General features: G+C 33.9%; 3 protein-coding genes across 4 annotated transcripts in view; 1 reads left to right on the top strand and 2 right to left on the bottom strand.

Moving 5' to 3' along the window:
* The window catches only part of LOC126825420 (phosphatidylinositol 4-phosphate 3-kinase C2 domain-containing subunit alpha), a 684,289-nt gene that overhangs the window by 336,625 nt on the left and 329,940 nt on the right, over positions 1-17,724 (bottom strand). The gene's annotated exons all lie outside the window — the stretch shown is intronic.
* On the bottom strand, positions 1,304-4,380 carry LOC126825423 (uncharacterized). Its single transcript, XM_050555110.2, has 6 exons — positions 4,253-4,380; positions 3,298-3,520; positions 2,541-3,075; positions 2,170-2,356; positions 1,672-1,915; positions 1,304-1,468 (listed from the first exon to the last, which is right to left on the bottom strand). The coding sequence occupies exons 3-5, from the start codon at positions 2,997-2,999 to the stop codon at positions 1,731-1,733; spliced, it is 831 nt and encodes a 276-aa protein (XP_050411067.1). The 5' UTR covers positions 3,000-3,075; positions 3,298-3,520; positions 4,253-4,380; the 3' UTR covers positions 1,304-1,468; positions 1,672-1,730.
* Positions 12,468-16,052, top strand: LOC126825403 (piggyBac transposable element-derived protein 4). Its single transcript, XM_050555064.2, has 2 exons — positions 12,468-13,827; positions 14,378-16,052. Exons 1-2 carry the CDS (start codon positions 12,531-12,533, stop codon positions 14,968-14,970), a joined length of 1,890 nt encoding a protein of 629 aa, XP_050411021.2. The 5' UTR covers positions 12,468-12,530; the 3' UTR covers positions 14,971-16,052.

The following is a 17,724-nucleotide window of genomic DNA, read 5'->3' as shown; positions in this document are numbered from 1 at the left end:
ATATGAAATTCTCGCTTTAAATAAATCTGTCTTGCAGGAGGAAAAAGCCTTGATCTGTCTGTATACTCATTTGAATTGGTGTTTTCAATTACATATAAAAATATATGCCAAAATAATATAATAATGTTGGCTTGATGCAGGTATCTTTTTCTTACAGACGCAGCCGTTACACTTCGTACAGACAGTTTGTAAGATGGTGTTGGGGATACCTTGGTAAAAAAGTTCGTGTGGCACTACCTTCCTGTTTTGTGACAAAAATTAGAGAAACATTTCCATCCCAGGATTATAAAGGATTTATACAAATAAAAAACTAATTCTGAATTTTTAAACTTATTTATTTGGAAATCGTGAAGTTTTTAACTTCACAGCATCTTCTTTTAGTGGGTGAACATAACCGGAGCATAATGGTGGTGGGAATCTCAAAAGAATTGCAGTTCTGTTTTGATTGTCACACTTTTCCGCTGCGTATTGAATGAGGCTTTTAACATACTCTGAAATAATACAAGACCAGTGTTATTTTTTTCAAAAAGTAAAATCTAAACCATAACGCAAACAATAAATTCAAAATTGTTCCATTGAAAGTAACCATCTTCAATAGCCCAGTTTGAGCAGAACGTTTTTATTTCATTTCATTGAAAAAAATCATTATTCTTTATAATTTTCAGCAAATTACATAATAGGTGACTTATTCCAATAATACATACTATAAGATGTTGGCTCTTTGCACTCCCTAACTATATAATCTCCTTTTTTATATTTTGGATAGATTACATCAAATTTTGGTCTACCATCTTTAGTAACAGCTTGATTTCGTGTACTATTTTCGTTGTAATGGAGTGCAGCAATTAAAAGTCTAAAACAAAGAATAAGAAACTGTTAAATTAGAACTGGGAATAATTGCCATGAACAAAAATTTCTAAGACATTTATACCTGATTTAAATTTCCACATGTTAGATACAGAAGGAATGAATTATAAAATTCAAATAAATAACGATGTTGAACAATTTTTGGGAATCTTTAAATAACAATAATAGAGAATCACATTTTTTAGAGCTCTAATTAATATTTAACGTACATTGAAACAACTTTTTAAAAAATTTGGGGAATCCATCCCAACATATGTTCTTAAAATAACAATATTGGAGAATCACATTTTTAAGAGTTCTAATTAATATTTAACGGTACATTGAAACAACTTTAAAAAAAAATTAAAATATGACCTGCAGACAACATCCCAGCTTGGATTCAATTCAATGCTCACACACATCTTTGACGGTATATTTTAGCATTAGTTACCTGCAATGCATTCCATGAAACGAAAACCCTATCATTTTAGGGGCAAAATGATTTACGACACTATGGTAGGCTTCTATATTTGATGTTTGGTAGATCGGAGAAAGTTTCTTGACATCTCTCTTACTTGATTTGTAGTTAGTAAATCTGTCAACTTCTCACAAGCTTTAGTACCTGTAATTAAATTATTCTTGTAACAAAGATCCAAATATGGAATTAGAAACCTGGGTAATATTAACGATCAAAGGTGGTCATGTAATATATTACCTTAGCAGAACACAGTTTTATGGGAAACAATCACTGGTTTATAATATAGCACCACATTTCGACAAGGATCCCCAATATTACTAAATGCCACTTAAACATTAATATATTACCTGGTTTTAGCCATTTTCTTTTCAATCCATCCTCATGATAACATTTTGGAAAAAATTCACTATGCCCCTCGTACATTTTGAACATGGTTGCATATGGACTCCCACTTCGCCCACATAACATTCCCATCTCCATCTTCAGTGGAGCCAGCTGACCAATACAGGTGGTTTATGATGCTTTTTGTCCACAAACCCACATCTTCGCATTCTTTTTCTTTTGACAATGATGCCATTTTTTTCTTTAGACCTATAGAATATAAAAAATGCTAAATGTAAACAATGGCCTTAACAAGAGCATTTTTTTTGGTTAATAACACCCAGAGTATTGCAAGGAAACAATGTGTTATAGATAAACATATTCTTCACATTATATAAAGATGGTTGGCATAAAGTAAGTTTGAATTGTGGCTAAATTCCATGTTGAGAGGTGCAGTGTGCTAGATTCAAGTATCTTTAAAAATACCTCAACTTACTTTTTGCAAACTTTAAAAATAATATTACCCTTGCTCACATGCCACACATCATAGAAATGATTTGTGCCATCTAAATTTTCTCTGACCCACTTTTGGATTTGTAGGTGCCTGTCTGATACAAATGTTCCTATATCTATATTGTAGGTTTTCAGCCAGTCAACACAGCGGATAAGTCCTTCTTTCTCCATATGTACACTGGATTTAACTTCATTACTCTGAAATATAGGGATATCAAAAACAGTATAACATAGTGATATAAAAAAATTCAAAATGGAAAATAAACTTGCTCATAATTATCTTTATTCTGACTAAGGAATACATTAATTGATGTAGAATAACAGATGACCAAGATTACATCATACTATTAAAACATATGCAGTGCACAAAAATAGTTTTTACCTGAATCAATTCTACAGTGATGATTTTGTTCTCGTCTAGATCCATCATACAATAAGACCCATACTTTGCACAGTGTCCTGGTGTGTCGGCACGACCATCACCTCCAACAACAATGGTACTACCTCGCTTTCTCTGAATATATGTATCTTGAAAATCTTGCCAGTTCTCAGTCACAGCTGGGTACAAATAAAACTTTTGATGCTCCATGTATGTTGAGGATGATATGTGGTTGATGTTCATAAAATCAAAAAGTCGTAAAGACTGAGTAGGTAGAGATCCCGAAAATAAAATAGCACAAGACATCATCAAATTAGCTGCAGGGATAGTACCAATGAAAGGCTGACTCGTCCAGTTATAAATATGTCCACAAAAATTGCACTCGCTAACCACTTTAATTAGTGTACCAAAAGTGGTAGTCACTCTGCTATTAGTAGATGAGGAATAGCAAACATGACACATTTGGAAAAGTTGCAGTAAAGTGGACTTGTTAATAATAAAATTTCTTTGTGTATAAGGATCTTCTGACTCTCCATTACTGAAAAAGACAGAACACTTCAGTATAAATAACTAAGCTCTTGGTAGCAGAATTAAAATTATAGCCATATTTGAATAGCTTACAACTAGAGAAAAAAATGCAAATGCAACCATCACTTACTTAGACTGACTGGGTGAGAAACTTTACTTATGGACTGTGAGTGATTGAATGGAAGTAATCATAAAATGAATTAGTGTATGAATAAATGAAAGGTTAAGCTACCTTAGACTGCTCACATCTGATGATTCGTCTGTAGATTCAGGCCTATATTCAAACTCTGATTCATCCTCACTATTCGTATCACTGTTTGATTCATAGTCTCCAATATCAGAAAGGTCACCATATTTTGATTTATTCCCTTCTTCTGTTAGATTTTTATCTACATATGTATCGCCAACTTGCACACCAATACTTCTGCGGTATGGTTTAAAACTGTAATTGGTGCCTGTTAATAATTAAAGATACATTATGGGAGATTTTTATAGAGAGTTGACCATTCTTGCTATAACAGTTCAAAAGTAGATGATGAAAGAAGAATATATTGAAAATTTCAGTCAAATTACTTTATTCTGAACATAGTTATCATCGTTGTAATATTTGACTAGAAATGGTAGTGAAATGTGCCTTAACCTTGGCTGATCGTTTGATTGACAGGCGTTAACTCCACCTACATATCTCGATTATCAAGTAAAGTTTTCAATGGCATGCAGAAACGCTCTACAGCGGCCTCGCTAAGTTCACTCTATCATTTAGCCTCGATCTAACTGACGTATTCTCATCAGGGTGCGCCATATTTGATTTAATTAATAAGTGAAATCCTATTTAAATCCGAGCTGTAGCCGAGCCATCCGTGGGTCTACAGAGTTGATTTTGGGCTTGTTGTTTAAATAAAGATCTAATTGTATAATTTCTATAACATTTGAAGCCTAAATTAAGACTTGCATTAATCAGATTTAGCTCTTGCATAATGTATGTTTAAATAAATTTTGCAATTATGATTTAATTGTAATTTAAAAGTGTGACAGATCTAACAAGGAAATATCAAGAATATGGCACTTTTTACATAAATCACAAACACTTACACCAATCTTGGTTACCGAATTACGACTATGCAATTTAGTTCTATAATAAAAGAGAAAAGTAAGCAATAAATAAAATATTAAAAACATACATATACCTTTCTCCCTGCATTGAGGTGTAGCTTGAACTTTGACTGACTTTAAGATATTCTACCAGATAAACATGCTGTTAAACTAAGGAACAATTCATTGTGTGTAATAGTAGGGCTTCTTGTCACAAAATCGTGCTCAATTAAAATTCATGCAAAACTATTTGAAAAAGAGTAGTCATTCTCACAAGGTTCTAAAAGGAAATTAATGTGAAGTATTTTATCGCTTATTAGAAAATATCCTAATTATAGGCCTATGTATTTTTTGAACAAAAATATACTTTTATGACCAAAACACTAATTTTACGATATAATGGTTCATGAATTATGAAATAATGATGATAATGGCATATTTCGATCTGCTAATATTTACCTCCTGTATTATTTGTATATTTTCGGAGCTTTCATATTCTATGGTCATGGATGATGCACTAGTGTCATATAATAAGCTTTCATCAACAGTCTCTTTGGACACACTTCGACTTTTACTCTTTGTTGAGCCTTCTTGTAAAATCTATAATTTAAAACAAAAAGAAATGAAATAGACAGTGATCTAATATTATTATATATATAAAAAGTCAATTAAAAATAAAGGGTTAAAAAACGACAAAGTTATGTCATGATTATATTAGGCCTAATTAATTATAAAATTCCTACCCTAGTGACTTCTCTTTTGTGGTAAGCTGATCTCTTTCTTTTCTTTGGAAGGGAACTATCAGTTGCTTCCTGGTTTATTGCTGGATAAATGGATGGCACTGATCCCGGAAGAAGCTTTTTGTATTTTTCTGTGAAGCCCAATGTCATATTTTTGGTCGTAACAATCTGCAGAAAAGTGGACTTCGCATATAGCATGATTGTTAGTTGGTTGGGTAAAGTCGGCTCTTGTCAGTTTAACAAACCGTGTCCATTGAGTCTTCAAGGATTTTTCCGTCAGAAACAAATACACGGATACCCCTTCCTTGTGAGTATTACTGCATCCCGCAACAACACAACGTCTCCCCATCACAAAAAGAAAATTCTGAATCTTTGAAGGCGCGCTGCTGTCTTCTTTACAATGAGATCTTGGCGCTTCCGGCTCCCTGCTAACTCTCATGGCGTCACGCGGGGGAATTCCTTATAATCTAATCAGGAAAGGTATGTCATTCGAGAATTTCGTCTTTTTTCGCCAATAGCTCAGTAAGCCCTCGGCACACGACTTTCAAACTTCCTACACTTGTTAACATGATATAGATGAATGATTTAAAGCAATGATGCTCGAGTTCCGACCCTATCTTTAACTTTGACCTCTAGAGCGTCCACAAGATTTTTTGAAGTGATCAAGGCCCATAACTCTGGCAGTAATTATCGAAAATTGCTGAAAATCAATAGGCTTCTTCGTCTCATGACCTTAAACACTGTGTATAAATTTAAAGTCAATCGAATATTAACTTTAGCCTATAGAGCGTCCACAAGCAATCGTGGACGCTGGACGGACGGGGGCGACCCGCCATTGACAAATACATCAAAAATCGGTAAATCACGTCCGAGGTAATTATACATTTGGAAACCCGAAATCACATCATATTCGTTCGTTCGTTCCTGAAGTTTCATGTCCAGTTCCACCTGAGGTGATATCGTAGACAAGTCACACACATCCCAGGTAATGTATCTTCTATAAGTCACAAATGAATTAACTTCCACCTGTAGACGTCACAAGCAGAAAAGTCAACCCCGCAAAGTAATGTTGCACGACGATAATCTCGTGAGACTTCTCACTGGCGCCAAAAAGTACCTGTCTGTAAATCTCTATAGACAAGCTGATGCCCATTTTCAAACAGGTCACACAGGGCTAACCATGTAACACCATCGCACGCCAAATGCCTCCGATCGCAATAATATTTTCTTTCTTTTACTACCACAACCATTGTTTCGCATACCCTTTCAGTGCTATGAACATCAGATAATCATTTCGCTAACCCCACTACATTTCTACTACATTCCGTAATTTAACTGATTTATACTATAAATGAGAGTAAACACTTTTACCTTGTAATTTTATACCAGTTTGTTATTTATAATTACAATCTTATACAAAGTATTTATATTTTATTGTAAATAATGTCCTCGGGAGATGAATTTATATAAGCCCCGGCTTGTTTTCAGATCCCACAATCATATAGTGTACTTTTATAATATGTAAATATTTATTGAATAAATAGTGTCAGAACAAAAAACCATATTGCATTAAACCAAAGGTACATTTATCACTATTACAATATATGTACATGTATGGTATTAAAAGAATAATGTGTGTCGGGGAGGTCACATAACGGGGATTGGACACCAGGGTTATATTTTTGTGTCAAGATGGGTACTAACTCAAAATCCACATTCCCGAAACCGAAACGGATTTATAAATCAAACAAAACAAATATTTAGCTATTGATAAATTGATAACAAAAAGGAAATTGTATGTATTTATATGTATGCACACTAAACACTAAAAACAATCACAAGTAAGGCAGGTAGGAAGTGATAAAACAATAGCATTTGAGCAATCAAGGCATTAATCCATACTGTAATAACGGAATGTGTATTCAAAAACATGGTTTCATATAGTACCCAGATAGGTGGCCACAGGTGGGAATTAATGAAACAATAGCATTCGACCAATCATAGCGGACATTTATGACTTTGTACTGTATGTGTATTTTCAAAATAACCATCGGATGACCAAAAAGTGAATCGCTCACAATGGCATGTATACACAGACCCTTTCTGTAATTAATGTGTATGGGGATATAGATTCAGAGGTGATTAATGACTAATATGATAATCGTAGTTAAAAGACGATTCTCAATACCTTTTTTACTGTACATATATATAAATATCTAATAATTATTTAATCACTGTTTTAACTAATCACAATGTAAAATATTGCACCATGTATACATAACTTGTTATTGTCTGCGATATCGCCTCGGTGGAAGCGGACGTTAAATAAGGCGATCTCAAACACTTAAATATATCCGATTCGTCGGTTCGCGAGAAGTCCAACGAAATTATCATGGAAGAACTTGTAATGTTTTTAGGTTCATGCAGGTGGATCACAGAATTGCCCCGTGATATGAGATCATAGAATACATTTGCAAGTAGCCAATTTTTCGAGACATGTTGTATTCAATTGTTAAGACTACGTGGCGCCTTAAATAAACCAACATTACCAACTTCTAACATGTTCCATTGATTTATCATTTATTTTATGACAGTTTTAGACCACAATGTGTTACGATTCGCATTTTGGTATTCTAAGCTTATTCTTATACGGAATTCTAGGTGCAATGATATAAATTCAGATTTGTGTGAACGAGTTAACACAATTATACATGTATGTGACCGTAAGCTTATTCTCGGTCTTTTTCATTTTGATTTTAATATTTTATCAAGAAAAACATACATGTAACAACTTTTGGTCAGGTATCACAGTTTTATAACCATTTAATGATTTATGTCTGTATTAATTTTAAACTAATTTGAGAAAACCATTGGTTGTTAAAGAATTGTCACACTTTTCTCGGGAGCTGATTTTTTTTTATCATTGAATATAATGTTTTTATTACATCATATATACAAGAATTTACATAATTGTTACCGGTATATAAAGTTTCATACATCTCACTCAGTTAATCATTTTTTTTATTAATCCATAGCAATTAATTAAGTGTTTAACATTTTATTTAAAATTGAATTACATTTGTAAATACAACTGAACTCTCACTTAGCTGGGGGGTTGGATGGCTGAATGGTTAGCTTGCGCGCGCTGTATCATAAAGTCTGTTATTGAGTCGACTGGCGTGGTTTCGAATCCCCGGTTGTACGTGGCAAGGAGTAGGGTCGCCTGTCCAACCTCGTGGGTTTTCTCCGGGTCCTCCGGTTTCCTCACACTGCTAAAGACCCCTACGCGCAAGCGAATTATTAAAATAAATTTAAACCATATGTTAGTCCCGAAATGACTTAGTTTGTGTCGAGTGAACATTAAACCCCATTTCTCTCTCTCTCTCGCTCTCACTTAGCTAATTAAATGAAGCAATCCAAACTATGCGATTTTTTTATGTTTTGGTTTAAGAATTTTCATGCAATTGAGAATTATATTTACGCATGGTGTATTGATTACATGTCATTTCGGTCCCGCGTCATTTCGGACTCAAATAAAAATGGTCCGACGTCTGTACTCGGACAGGTGACATACTCGCGAAGTATATCAAATACTGGTGAAGTATATAAAATTCTCGTTAATGGGTTGTAATACACGTGAATTATTTCAAGTCCATGAATATTATTAAATACAGTATTGTTGTTGTTTTTTTTAAATAATACTTTTGATTGTGTATGGCCTTAAACTTATCTGGCATGCTGAGGGTTTTCGGTAGAGAAGGGCCTCGCTTTTTTTTTCTTTTCCCTTTTAGTATATTGTTTTTTAACACCGTTGCCCAATCCGCGTTATGACCTCCCCAACAAATTATTTTTGTAATACCATACAGGTACATATATTGGGGTAGAGATAATGTACCTTTGATTTAATATATGATTTGATTCGGGTATAACAAAAATCGTTGTACTGCAGTCAAGTGTATTCATTGAAGCATATTTCCTGTTGATACTGTTTGACCTGCCTGAAAATGGGTGACAGCCTGTCTATAGAGATTTTGGTGCCATTGAGAAGTCTCACGAGATTATCGTCGTTCAACATTACATTGCGGGGTTGACTTCTCTTCCTGTGACGTCTACAGGTGGAAGTTAATTCATTTGTGATTTAAAGAAGGTACATTACCTGGGATGTGTGTGACTTGTCTACGATATCATCTCAGGTGAAACTGGACGTAAAACTCCAGGAACGAACGAACGAACGGGATGTGATTTATGGATTACCAAATGTATAATTACCTCGGACGTGATTTACCAATTTTTGATGTATTTGTCAATGGCGGAATTACTATTTTTAATGGATAATGGATAATAATACTACGACCACGGTAAGGTGAGCATCTATGGGTGTGCTTTTTTTATATTCACCATTTTTATTCGCACTTCATATGCAAATAATCGTAATCAAAATGAACCAATCGGATAAAAGGCTCGCGGGAAAATAAATGATTCATCTAATAGTTAAACATAGTAGATAAATTAACAGGTGTTGATTTTTTTTTAACGCATCTCGGGAAATTGGACGGCTCGTCTAATAAATAAAAGCATTGGATAAGTCAACGCTTCGGCCATTCCTACACGCCTCTCGGAGAAATTAAATGGTGTACCATTAAATTAAATCATAGTACTAATTAAACGATTTTTGTAATTTCCAAATGATTTTTATCAATATCAAACGATGTTTTGAAATTAAACTATATGCATAGTTTTAAGTGCTATAAACCCCATATTAGATGATACAAGGGTTACAGTCATATAGAACAAGCTAAAAAGAAAGTGATTTTTCCTACAATCAAGGGCGATAATTCATGAAGTTACAATTCGATATGTGCAAGTATCGAAAGGAACCAAGATCTTTGGGTTATAAACATGCATTTAAAGTTTCATCAAAAGAGGATTAAAATTGTTATCTCTACGGGGTCCACAACCTTGATATACCATTTGCATACAAGCGGCTGCCATTTTGTCCGTCAGTTTTGGTTTGATTTTCAGGAAATTCAAACTCAACCTTTATTACGGGTAACAGTGATATAATCAAACGTTTTTTTTTTAAATCGGATAATAATTGTGACCTCCAGAGGAACCACAAGCTAAAAGATAGGTTGCCAGGCAACAAAACATACGCCCACAGCAGCTAAATCGCCCGAGCGGTCGTCATGGGTTGTCGCATATTTATTCCTTTGTAGGTAATTGGGGGCCTTTACAAGTCAGTTCCATACAGATCAGATTATAAAGTTTGTCGTTTAAGGGTTTACAAGGTTCTACAAACTGAAACAAGGGTCTTAACTCTGGAAGTAATTTACAGAAATTGTTGAAATTTGACAGGTTTTTTCGTTTTACTAATTTAAATAATGCTTATATATTTCATACAGATCACATGATCACTTTTGTCATTCAAACGTTCACAATCGCCATAACTCTAGAAATTATTGACGGAAATTGCTGAAATTCAATAGACCTGTTTCAAAAATTTAAATGATGCATATAAATTTCATACATATCGGATGATAACTTTCATCAATCGAGCATTAACAAGGTTTAACAAAGTAAAACAAGGGCAATAACTCTAGAAGTAATTATTGTAAATTGCTGAAATTCAATAGGCTTTTTCGTTTCACTAATATAAATCATGCATATAAATTTCACAAAGATCAGGTGAAAACTTTTTGCGTACGAGCGTTCACAAAAGGATCAATAAAGTGAAACAAGGGCCATAAGTCTCGATGTAATAAACGAAAATTGCTGAAATTCAATAGGCTTCTTCGTTTCAGTAATCTAAATAATGCATATATATTTCACAAAGATCGGATGATAACTTTTGGCGTTGGAGCGTTCACAAGTTTCAATAAAGTGAAACAAGGGCCATAACTCTAGACGTAATAAACGGAAATTGCTGAAATTCAATAGGCTTCTTCGTCTCACTAATTTAAATAATGCATATAATTTTCAGAAAGATCGAATGATAACTTTTGACGTTAGAGCATTCACAAGGATCAATAAAGTGAAACAAGGGCCATAACTCTAGACGTAATAAACGGAAATTGCTGAAGTTCAATAGGCTTCTTCGTTTCAGTAATCTAAATAATGCATATAAATTTCAGAAAGATTGGATGATAACTTTTGCGTAAGGGCGTTCACAAGGTTCAATAAAGTGAATCAAGGGCCATAACTCGAGACATAATAAATAGAAATAGCAGAAATTCATTAGGCTTCTTCGTTTCACTAATTTAAAGAATGCATAAAATTTTCAGAAAGATCGAAAGATAACTTTTGACGTTAGAGCGTTCACAAGGATCAATAAAGTGAAACAAGGGCCATAACTCTAGACGTAATAAACGGAAATTGTTGAAATTCAATAGGCTTCTTCGTTTCAGTAATCTAAATAATGCATATAAATTTCAGAAAGATTGGATGATAACTTTTGCGTAAGGGCGTTCACAAGGTTCAATAAAGTGAATCAAGGGCCATAACTCGAGACATAATAAATAGAAATTGCAGAAATTCATTAGGCTTCTTCGTTTCACTAATTTAAATAATGCATAAAATTTTCAGAAAGATCGAAAGATAACTTTTGACGTTAGAGCGTTCACAAGGATCAATAAAGTGAAACAAGGGCCATAACTCTAGACATAATAAACGGAAATTGTTGAAATTCAATAGGCTTTTTCGTTTCAGTAATCTAAATAATGCATATAAATTTCAGAAAGATCAGATGATAACTTTTGAAATTAGAGCATTCACACGGATCAATAAAGTGAAACAAGGGCCATAACTCTAGACGTAATAAACGGGAATTGCTGAAATTCAATAGGCTTCTTCATTTCAGCAATCTAAATAATGCATATAAATTTGAGAAAGATCGAATGATAACTTTTGACGTTAGAGTCTTCACAAGGATCAATAAAGTGAAACAAGGGTCATAACTCTAGACGTAATAAACGGAAATTGCTGAAATTCAATAGGTTTCTTCGTTTCAGTAATGTAAATAATGCATATAAATTTCAGAAAGATCGGATGATACCTTTGGCGTTAGAGCGTTCACAATGTTCAATAAAGTGAAACAAGGGCCATAACTCTAGACATAATAAACGAATATTGCTGAAATTCAATAGGCTTCTTCATCTCACCAATTTAAATAATGCATATAAATTTCAGAAAGATTGGATGATAACTTTTGGAGTTAGAGTGTTCACAAGGTTCAATAAAGTGAAATAAGGGCCATAACTCTAGACGTAAATAAACAGAAATTGATGAAATTCAATAGGATTCTTCATTTCACTAACTTAAATATTGCATATAAATTTCACAAAGATCGTATGTTAACTTTTGGCATTAGAGCGTTCACAAGGTTCAACAAAGTGAAACAAGGGCCATAACTCTAAATGTAATAAACGGAAATTATTGAAATTAAATAGGCTTCTTCATCTCACTAATGTAAACAACATAGATCAATTTTAACCCTTTCCGACTACTTGACGTAATATTACGTCATATAATTTACAACCTTTCCGACTACTTGACGTAATATTACGTCAATGAGGTGAAAGGGTTAAAATTCAGGAATTTCACCTTGACCGTCAATATAGAAGGGAAATAACTCTAAATGTTGTTTACCCTGACGATTCGTCGCGTTTCCTGTCATGTTTTTATGAAATTGTCGATTGAAATGGCCAAGCGAACAGTGGATGTTGTTTTAGCGGACCCCTGTTTCTGGGAAAGCGACGACAGTGACATAGAGCGTGCCAGTGATGATGACAGTGCGTTCGAACTAAATTCCGACGACAGCGTCAGTGAGTCTGCTTCAAGCGACTGTGATTTAGACGGTCTCGCCCGCGATGTGGATGTTGAAATTGATTTGGAACACGATGATTCGGATGAATATGATGACGATGGTGAAGCTCCTAATGAAAATGCAGTGCCGGTAAAGAATTGTGAATGGACCAAAAAATTGACTGAGCTGCCCGATGTTAGTTTTGTTTTTGAACACCTTGTTGGAGTAAATAAAGATCTCGAAGGTGTTGAACATTTTGAAGTCGTCAATTTATTCCAACTTTTATTTACTGACTATATTTTGCGAGATATTGTTGTAGAAACAAACAGGTACGCTAAACAATGTCAAGAAGGCAGACATATTCATAAAGATTGGACAAATATTTCAGTGCCTGAATTGAAAACGTGGCTAGGTCTAGTCATCGCTACTGGTATTGTGCAAAAAAAGGGTCGTATTGCCAGTTATTGGTCAAAACATTGGCTTACCCAAACACCTGGTTTCAATCAGACAATGACCAGCAAAAGATTCCTTCAAATATTGTCGTGTATTCATTTTGTAGACAATTCATCAACAACTGTAAATAAGTCAGATAAATTCTGGAAGATTAGAACACTATTAGACTATGTTGTGAAACGTTTTCAACTTGTGTACAATCCCCAACGTGAAATTGCAGTGGATGAAACTATGTTAAAGTTCAAAGGACGACTTGGAATTAAACAATACATTAAGAATAAGCCTATAAAGTGGGGTATAAAACTGTTTACTTTAGCAGAATCATCTAGTGGATATGTGCTAAACATTATACCCTATGCTGGAAAAAGAGAGGACACACAATTATCTAAAACAGCTCAAATCGTTGTTGACGTTTGTCAGCCTTTTCTCAACAAGGGTCACTACGTATTTATGGATAATTATTATACCAATATAGAACTTATTGAATATCTATCTCAAGTAAAAACCTTATCCTGCGGCACTGTAAACAGCAACCGCAAACGACTTCCATCTGATATGAAAAAAAGTGCAACTAAAAAACTAAAGAAAGGTGAAAGTTTGAAAAGAATCTCAAACAATGTTTTGGCTGTAAGCTGGAAAGACACGAGAGTTGTCAATCTATTAACAAATATCCCAGGTAGGCATATTTTTAAAATAAAAATTAAAAAAATGTTATATTATACAGTTACGGTAATCAAATGTGTCTGCGGTATTGAATATAAAATGGGTGTGTATGTTGAAATGAAATAAAAAGGGGTTTAACGTCCTACTTTTTTGCACGTTTTGTATTGGCTAATTGAGACGGGCATGTGCAATGAGGGAAACTGTCTGAGTTCTCTAAAGTGCGCCCTGATGCAGCACACAAGACTTCGTTTATTGTCCCATCCAAACTACTAGGTGCTATTGCATTTCAGCCCCTCAGGTCTGTGCCACCGACACTGAATTGAAAAATCCGGATGTTCTTTCCCAGACCGGGGATCGAACCTACGACCTCCTGGTTAGTGAGTAAGCACAGTACTCGCTAAGCTACCGCAGCCCCCGGAAGTGTATGTAGATCTTCCATCTTTGTCAATAACTTTTGAATATAAGTGAAACAAATAATTCGAAAATATATTAGTGAAAATTAATTTCATCAATTACGAATAAGCTAAAATTGTATTTTATTCATTTATCATTTTATTTTGTAGGTAATCTTGATGATGTTGATATACAGAGAAGAGACAAGAAACAGGGTGGTAAAGAAGTTACGATCAGCAAACCTAGGGCTATTATCACTTATAATTCTTATATGGGGGGTGTTGATTTATCTGATCAACGTGTTGCTACATATAGACGTCATATGAAATCTTTGACTTGGTACATACAAGTGTTTATGCATTTGTTAAGACTCTCTGCTGTTCAAGCCTTTATTGTACATAAGAAAATTCATTCACAGTTAAAGTTGTCACAACATGAGTTTTTCTTACAACTGGCTGATGGGTTGATAGGTGGCAGAACATTCACTAAGAAACGAGGGCGTCCATCTGTTACATTACCACCAGAAATAAGGTTTGACAGAACCTTGGAACACGCTCCATATAAATATGAGAATCAGGGTAGGTGTGTTGTCCATTCAAACCGCGTTGAAACCACTTATGGTTGTGGTGTGTGTGGTAAAAGAATGTGCCCATATCCCTGTTTCCACAGATATCATTATACTGTTAATTTTCCCTACATGGACCCAAATAAAGAAAATGCAGCACCAGCTAGGAAACACAAAAAAGTCAAATTGTTAGCTTAATTATGATGATATCGAACTGCATATATGATGTATTGTCCTTTTTCATTCAATAGGCACTGTTTCCATTTGGTTGCCATGGTAACACATTCAACATTATCGCTTTCTTATATATATACACACTGTATAATAATGATGAGTATTATCTTGGTTTGTCTCTGACTCAAATTATATATATATATATATATGCGGTGTCTGTACTGTTTATAGAAATCTAAATATGATCAAAATCTGTAAATATCTTTTTCTGTGATATTTTAAATTTTACCACAAAATATATAATTTTATTGTTATTGTTGATCGTGATTGTTAATTTTATCATTGTTAGCTTACTGTGCCTCACATGTAGTGAATAGCTATGATTATATTGAGACTGTAGATGATGTATTTTCCTTTTTTTAAAAAATAGGCATTGTTTTCGATTGGTTGCCATGGTAACACTTTTGTTTTAACAAAACAGTAAACATTCAGTATTGTCGGTTTCTTGTATACATTCTATAATAATTATAAATATTATCTTAGTTTGTCTAAAATTCCATATATTTTGCGGTATCTGTACTATGTATAGAAATCTAAATATGATCAAAATCTGTAAATTTCTATTTTTGTGATATTTTAAATTTTACCACCAAATATCTAATTTTATTGTCATTATTGCTGATGATTGTTAATTTTATCATTGTTAGGTTATTGTGCCTCACATGTAGTGAATAAGTATGATGATATTGAGACTGTAGATGATGTAGTGTCCTTTTTTAGAAAAACCCAAATAGGCATTATTTTCAATTGGTTGCCATGGTAACACTTTCATTTTAACAAAACAGTGAACATTCAGAATTATTGGTTTCTTGTATACATTCTATAATAATTATAAATATTATCTTGGTTTGTCTAAAATTCAAATATATATAGTATCTGTATTATGTATAGAAATTTAAATATGATAAAATCTGTAAATATCTATTTTTGTGATATTTTAAATTTTACCACTAAATATCCAATTTTATTGTTATTGTTGATAATGATTTTTATTTTTATCTTTGTTATTTAAATGTTATTGAATATTAATAAATATTTGAAATTTATTAATGAATTTAAATAATGGTTTACTTTTGTTATTATTCACAAGAATTTATGTATGTTGCTATGGTTACAAGAAAAGGCATAATAGTTTTGGGGGAACTCATGTTTCTAACATAATATCCACCATTCATTCTTCTTCAGGAAAATATATACTTTTTGTCAGTTCCCATCAAAAGCATTTGCATAATGATCAAATATAAGAAAACAGTCAATTAAAATATGATTATCAAAAATAAATGGATTCCGTGGGCATTATGACGTCACGTTAATTGTAGTCTGAAAGGGTTAAAACAATTGGATAATAACTTTTGGTGTTAGAGCAGTCACAAGAAATTGTGGACGATGGACGGACAGACCGACAAACGGGGGTGACGGCAATATACGTCCACATTTCAATGTGGGCGTATAAAAAGGTGATTTTTCCTACAATCAAGGGCCATAATTCATGAAGTTATAATTCGATATGCGCAAATATCGAAAGGAACCAAGATCTTTAGGTTATAAACATGCATGTCAAGTTTCATCAAAATCGGATTAAAATTGTGATCCATACAGGGTCCTCAACCTTGATATACCATATTGATACACTATTCACGTACAAGCGGTGGCCATTTCGTCCGACAGTTTTGGTCTGCTTTTCATGAAATTCGAACTCAGGTGTCCTTAGGGTGTAACGGTGATATAATAATACGATTTTTTAAATCGGATAAAAATTATGACCTCTATAGGGTCCACAAGCTAAAAACGCGATTTTTCGTACAATCAGGGGCCATAATTCAGGAAGTTACGGTCCGATATGCGCAAATACCGAAAGGAACCGAGATCTTTGGGTTATAAACTTACATTTCAAGTTTCAACAAAATCGTATAAAAATTGTGACCTCTATAGGGTCCACAAGCTAAAAACGTGATTTATCGTACAAACAGGGGCCATAATCCATGAAGTTTCGATCCGATACATGCCAATATCGAAAGCAATCAAGATCTTTCGGTGATAAACCTATATTTCAAGTTTCGTCAAAATCGTCTAAGAATTGTGACCTGTAGTGTCCACAAACAAATTGTGGAAGGACGGATGGACGGATGTCTGGACGGACAGGGGCGTCGACAATATACGTCCACATGAAAATGTGGGCGTATAAAAATTATTACCTCTAGAGGGACCACAAGCTTTAAACGTGATTTTTCATACAATCAGGGGCAATAATTCAGGAAGTTACGATCCAATATGCACAAATATCGAAAGGAACCAAGACCTTTGGGTTATAAACTTGCATTTTAAGTTTAATCAAAATCAGATGAAAATTGTGACCTTCAGATTGTGCACATGCTAAAAATGTGATTTTTTACGTACAATCAGGGGCCATAATCCATAGAGTTTCGACCCTCTAGCGGGGTCCACAACCTTGATATACCATATTTTTACACTATTATTAGCGTACAAGCGGCGGCCATTTCATCTGGCAGTTTTGGTCCAATTTTCACGAAATTCGATCTCAACCATCACTACGGTGTAACGGTGATATATTCAAATGTTGGGTTTTTTTTCAATTGGAAAATAATTGTGACCTCTAGTAGAGGGACCACAAGTTAAATTCACGAATTTTCGTACAATCAGAGGCCATAATTCAGAAAGTTATGATCCGATATGCACAAATATCGAAAAGAACCAAGA

This window comes from Patella vulgata, chromosome 6, assembly GCF_932274485.2.
Source record: "Patella vulgata chromosome 6, xgPatVulg1.2, whole genome shotgun sequence".
Classification (NCBI taxonomy): Eukaryota; Metazoa; Mollusca; class Gastropoda; family Patellidae; genus Patella; species Patella vulgata.
The sequence above is the reverse complement of the archived record's forward strand: the minus strand, read 5'-3'. Positions and strand labels throughout refer to the sequence as shown.

What these genes read in the sequence shown, in the direction of transcription:
- LOC126825403 (XM_050555064.2), top strand. Translation starts at nt 12,531, where the DNA reads ATGTTGTTTACCCTGACGATTCGTCGCGTTTCCTGTCATGTTTTTATG. An exon ending in TCTATTAACAAATATCCCAG is followed by an intron (nt 13,828 to 14,377) that starts GTAGGCATATTT and finishes TTTATTTTGTAG; the next exon opens with GTAATCTTGATGATGTTGAT.
- LOC126825423 (XM_050555110.2), bottom strand. Translation starts at nt 2,999, where the DNA reads ATGTGTCATGTTTGCTATTCCTCATCTACTAATAGCAGAGTGACTACC. An exon ending in TCACTGTAGAATTGATTCAG is followed by an intron (nt 2,357 to 2,540) that starts GTAAAAACTATT and finishes CCTATATTTCAG; the next exon opens with AGTAATGAAGTTAAATCCAG. An exon ending in TGTGTGGCATGTGAGCAAGG is followed by an intron (nt 1,916 to 2,169) that starts GTAATATTATTT and finishes TATATTCTATAG; the next exon opens with GTCTAAAGAAAAAAATGGCA.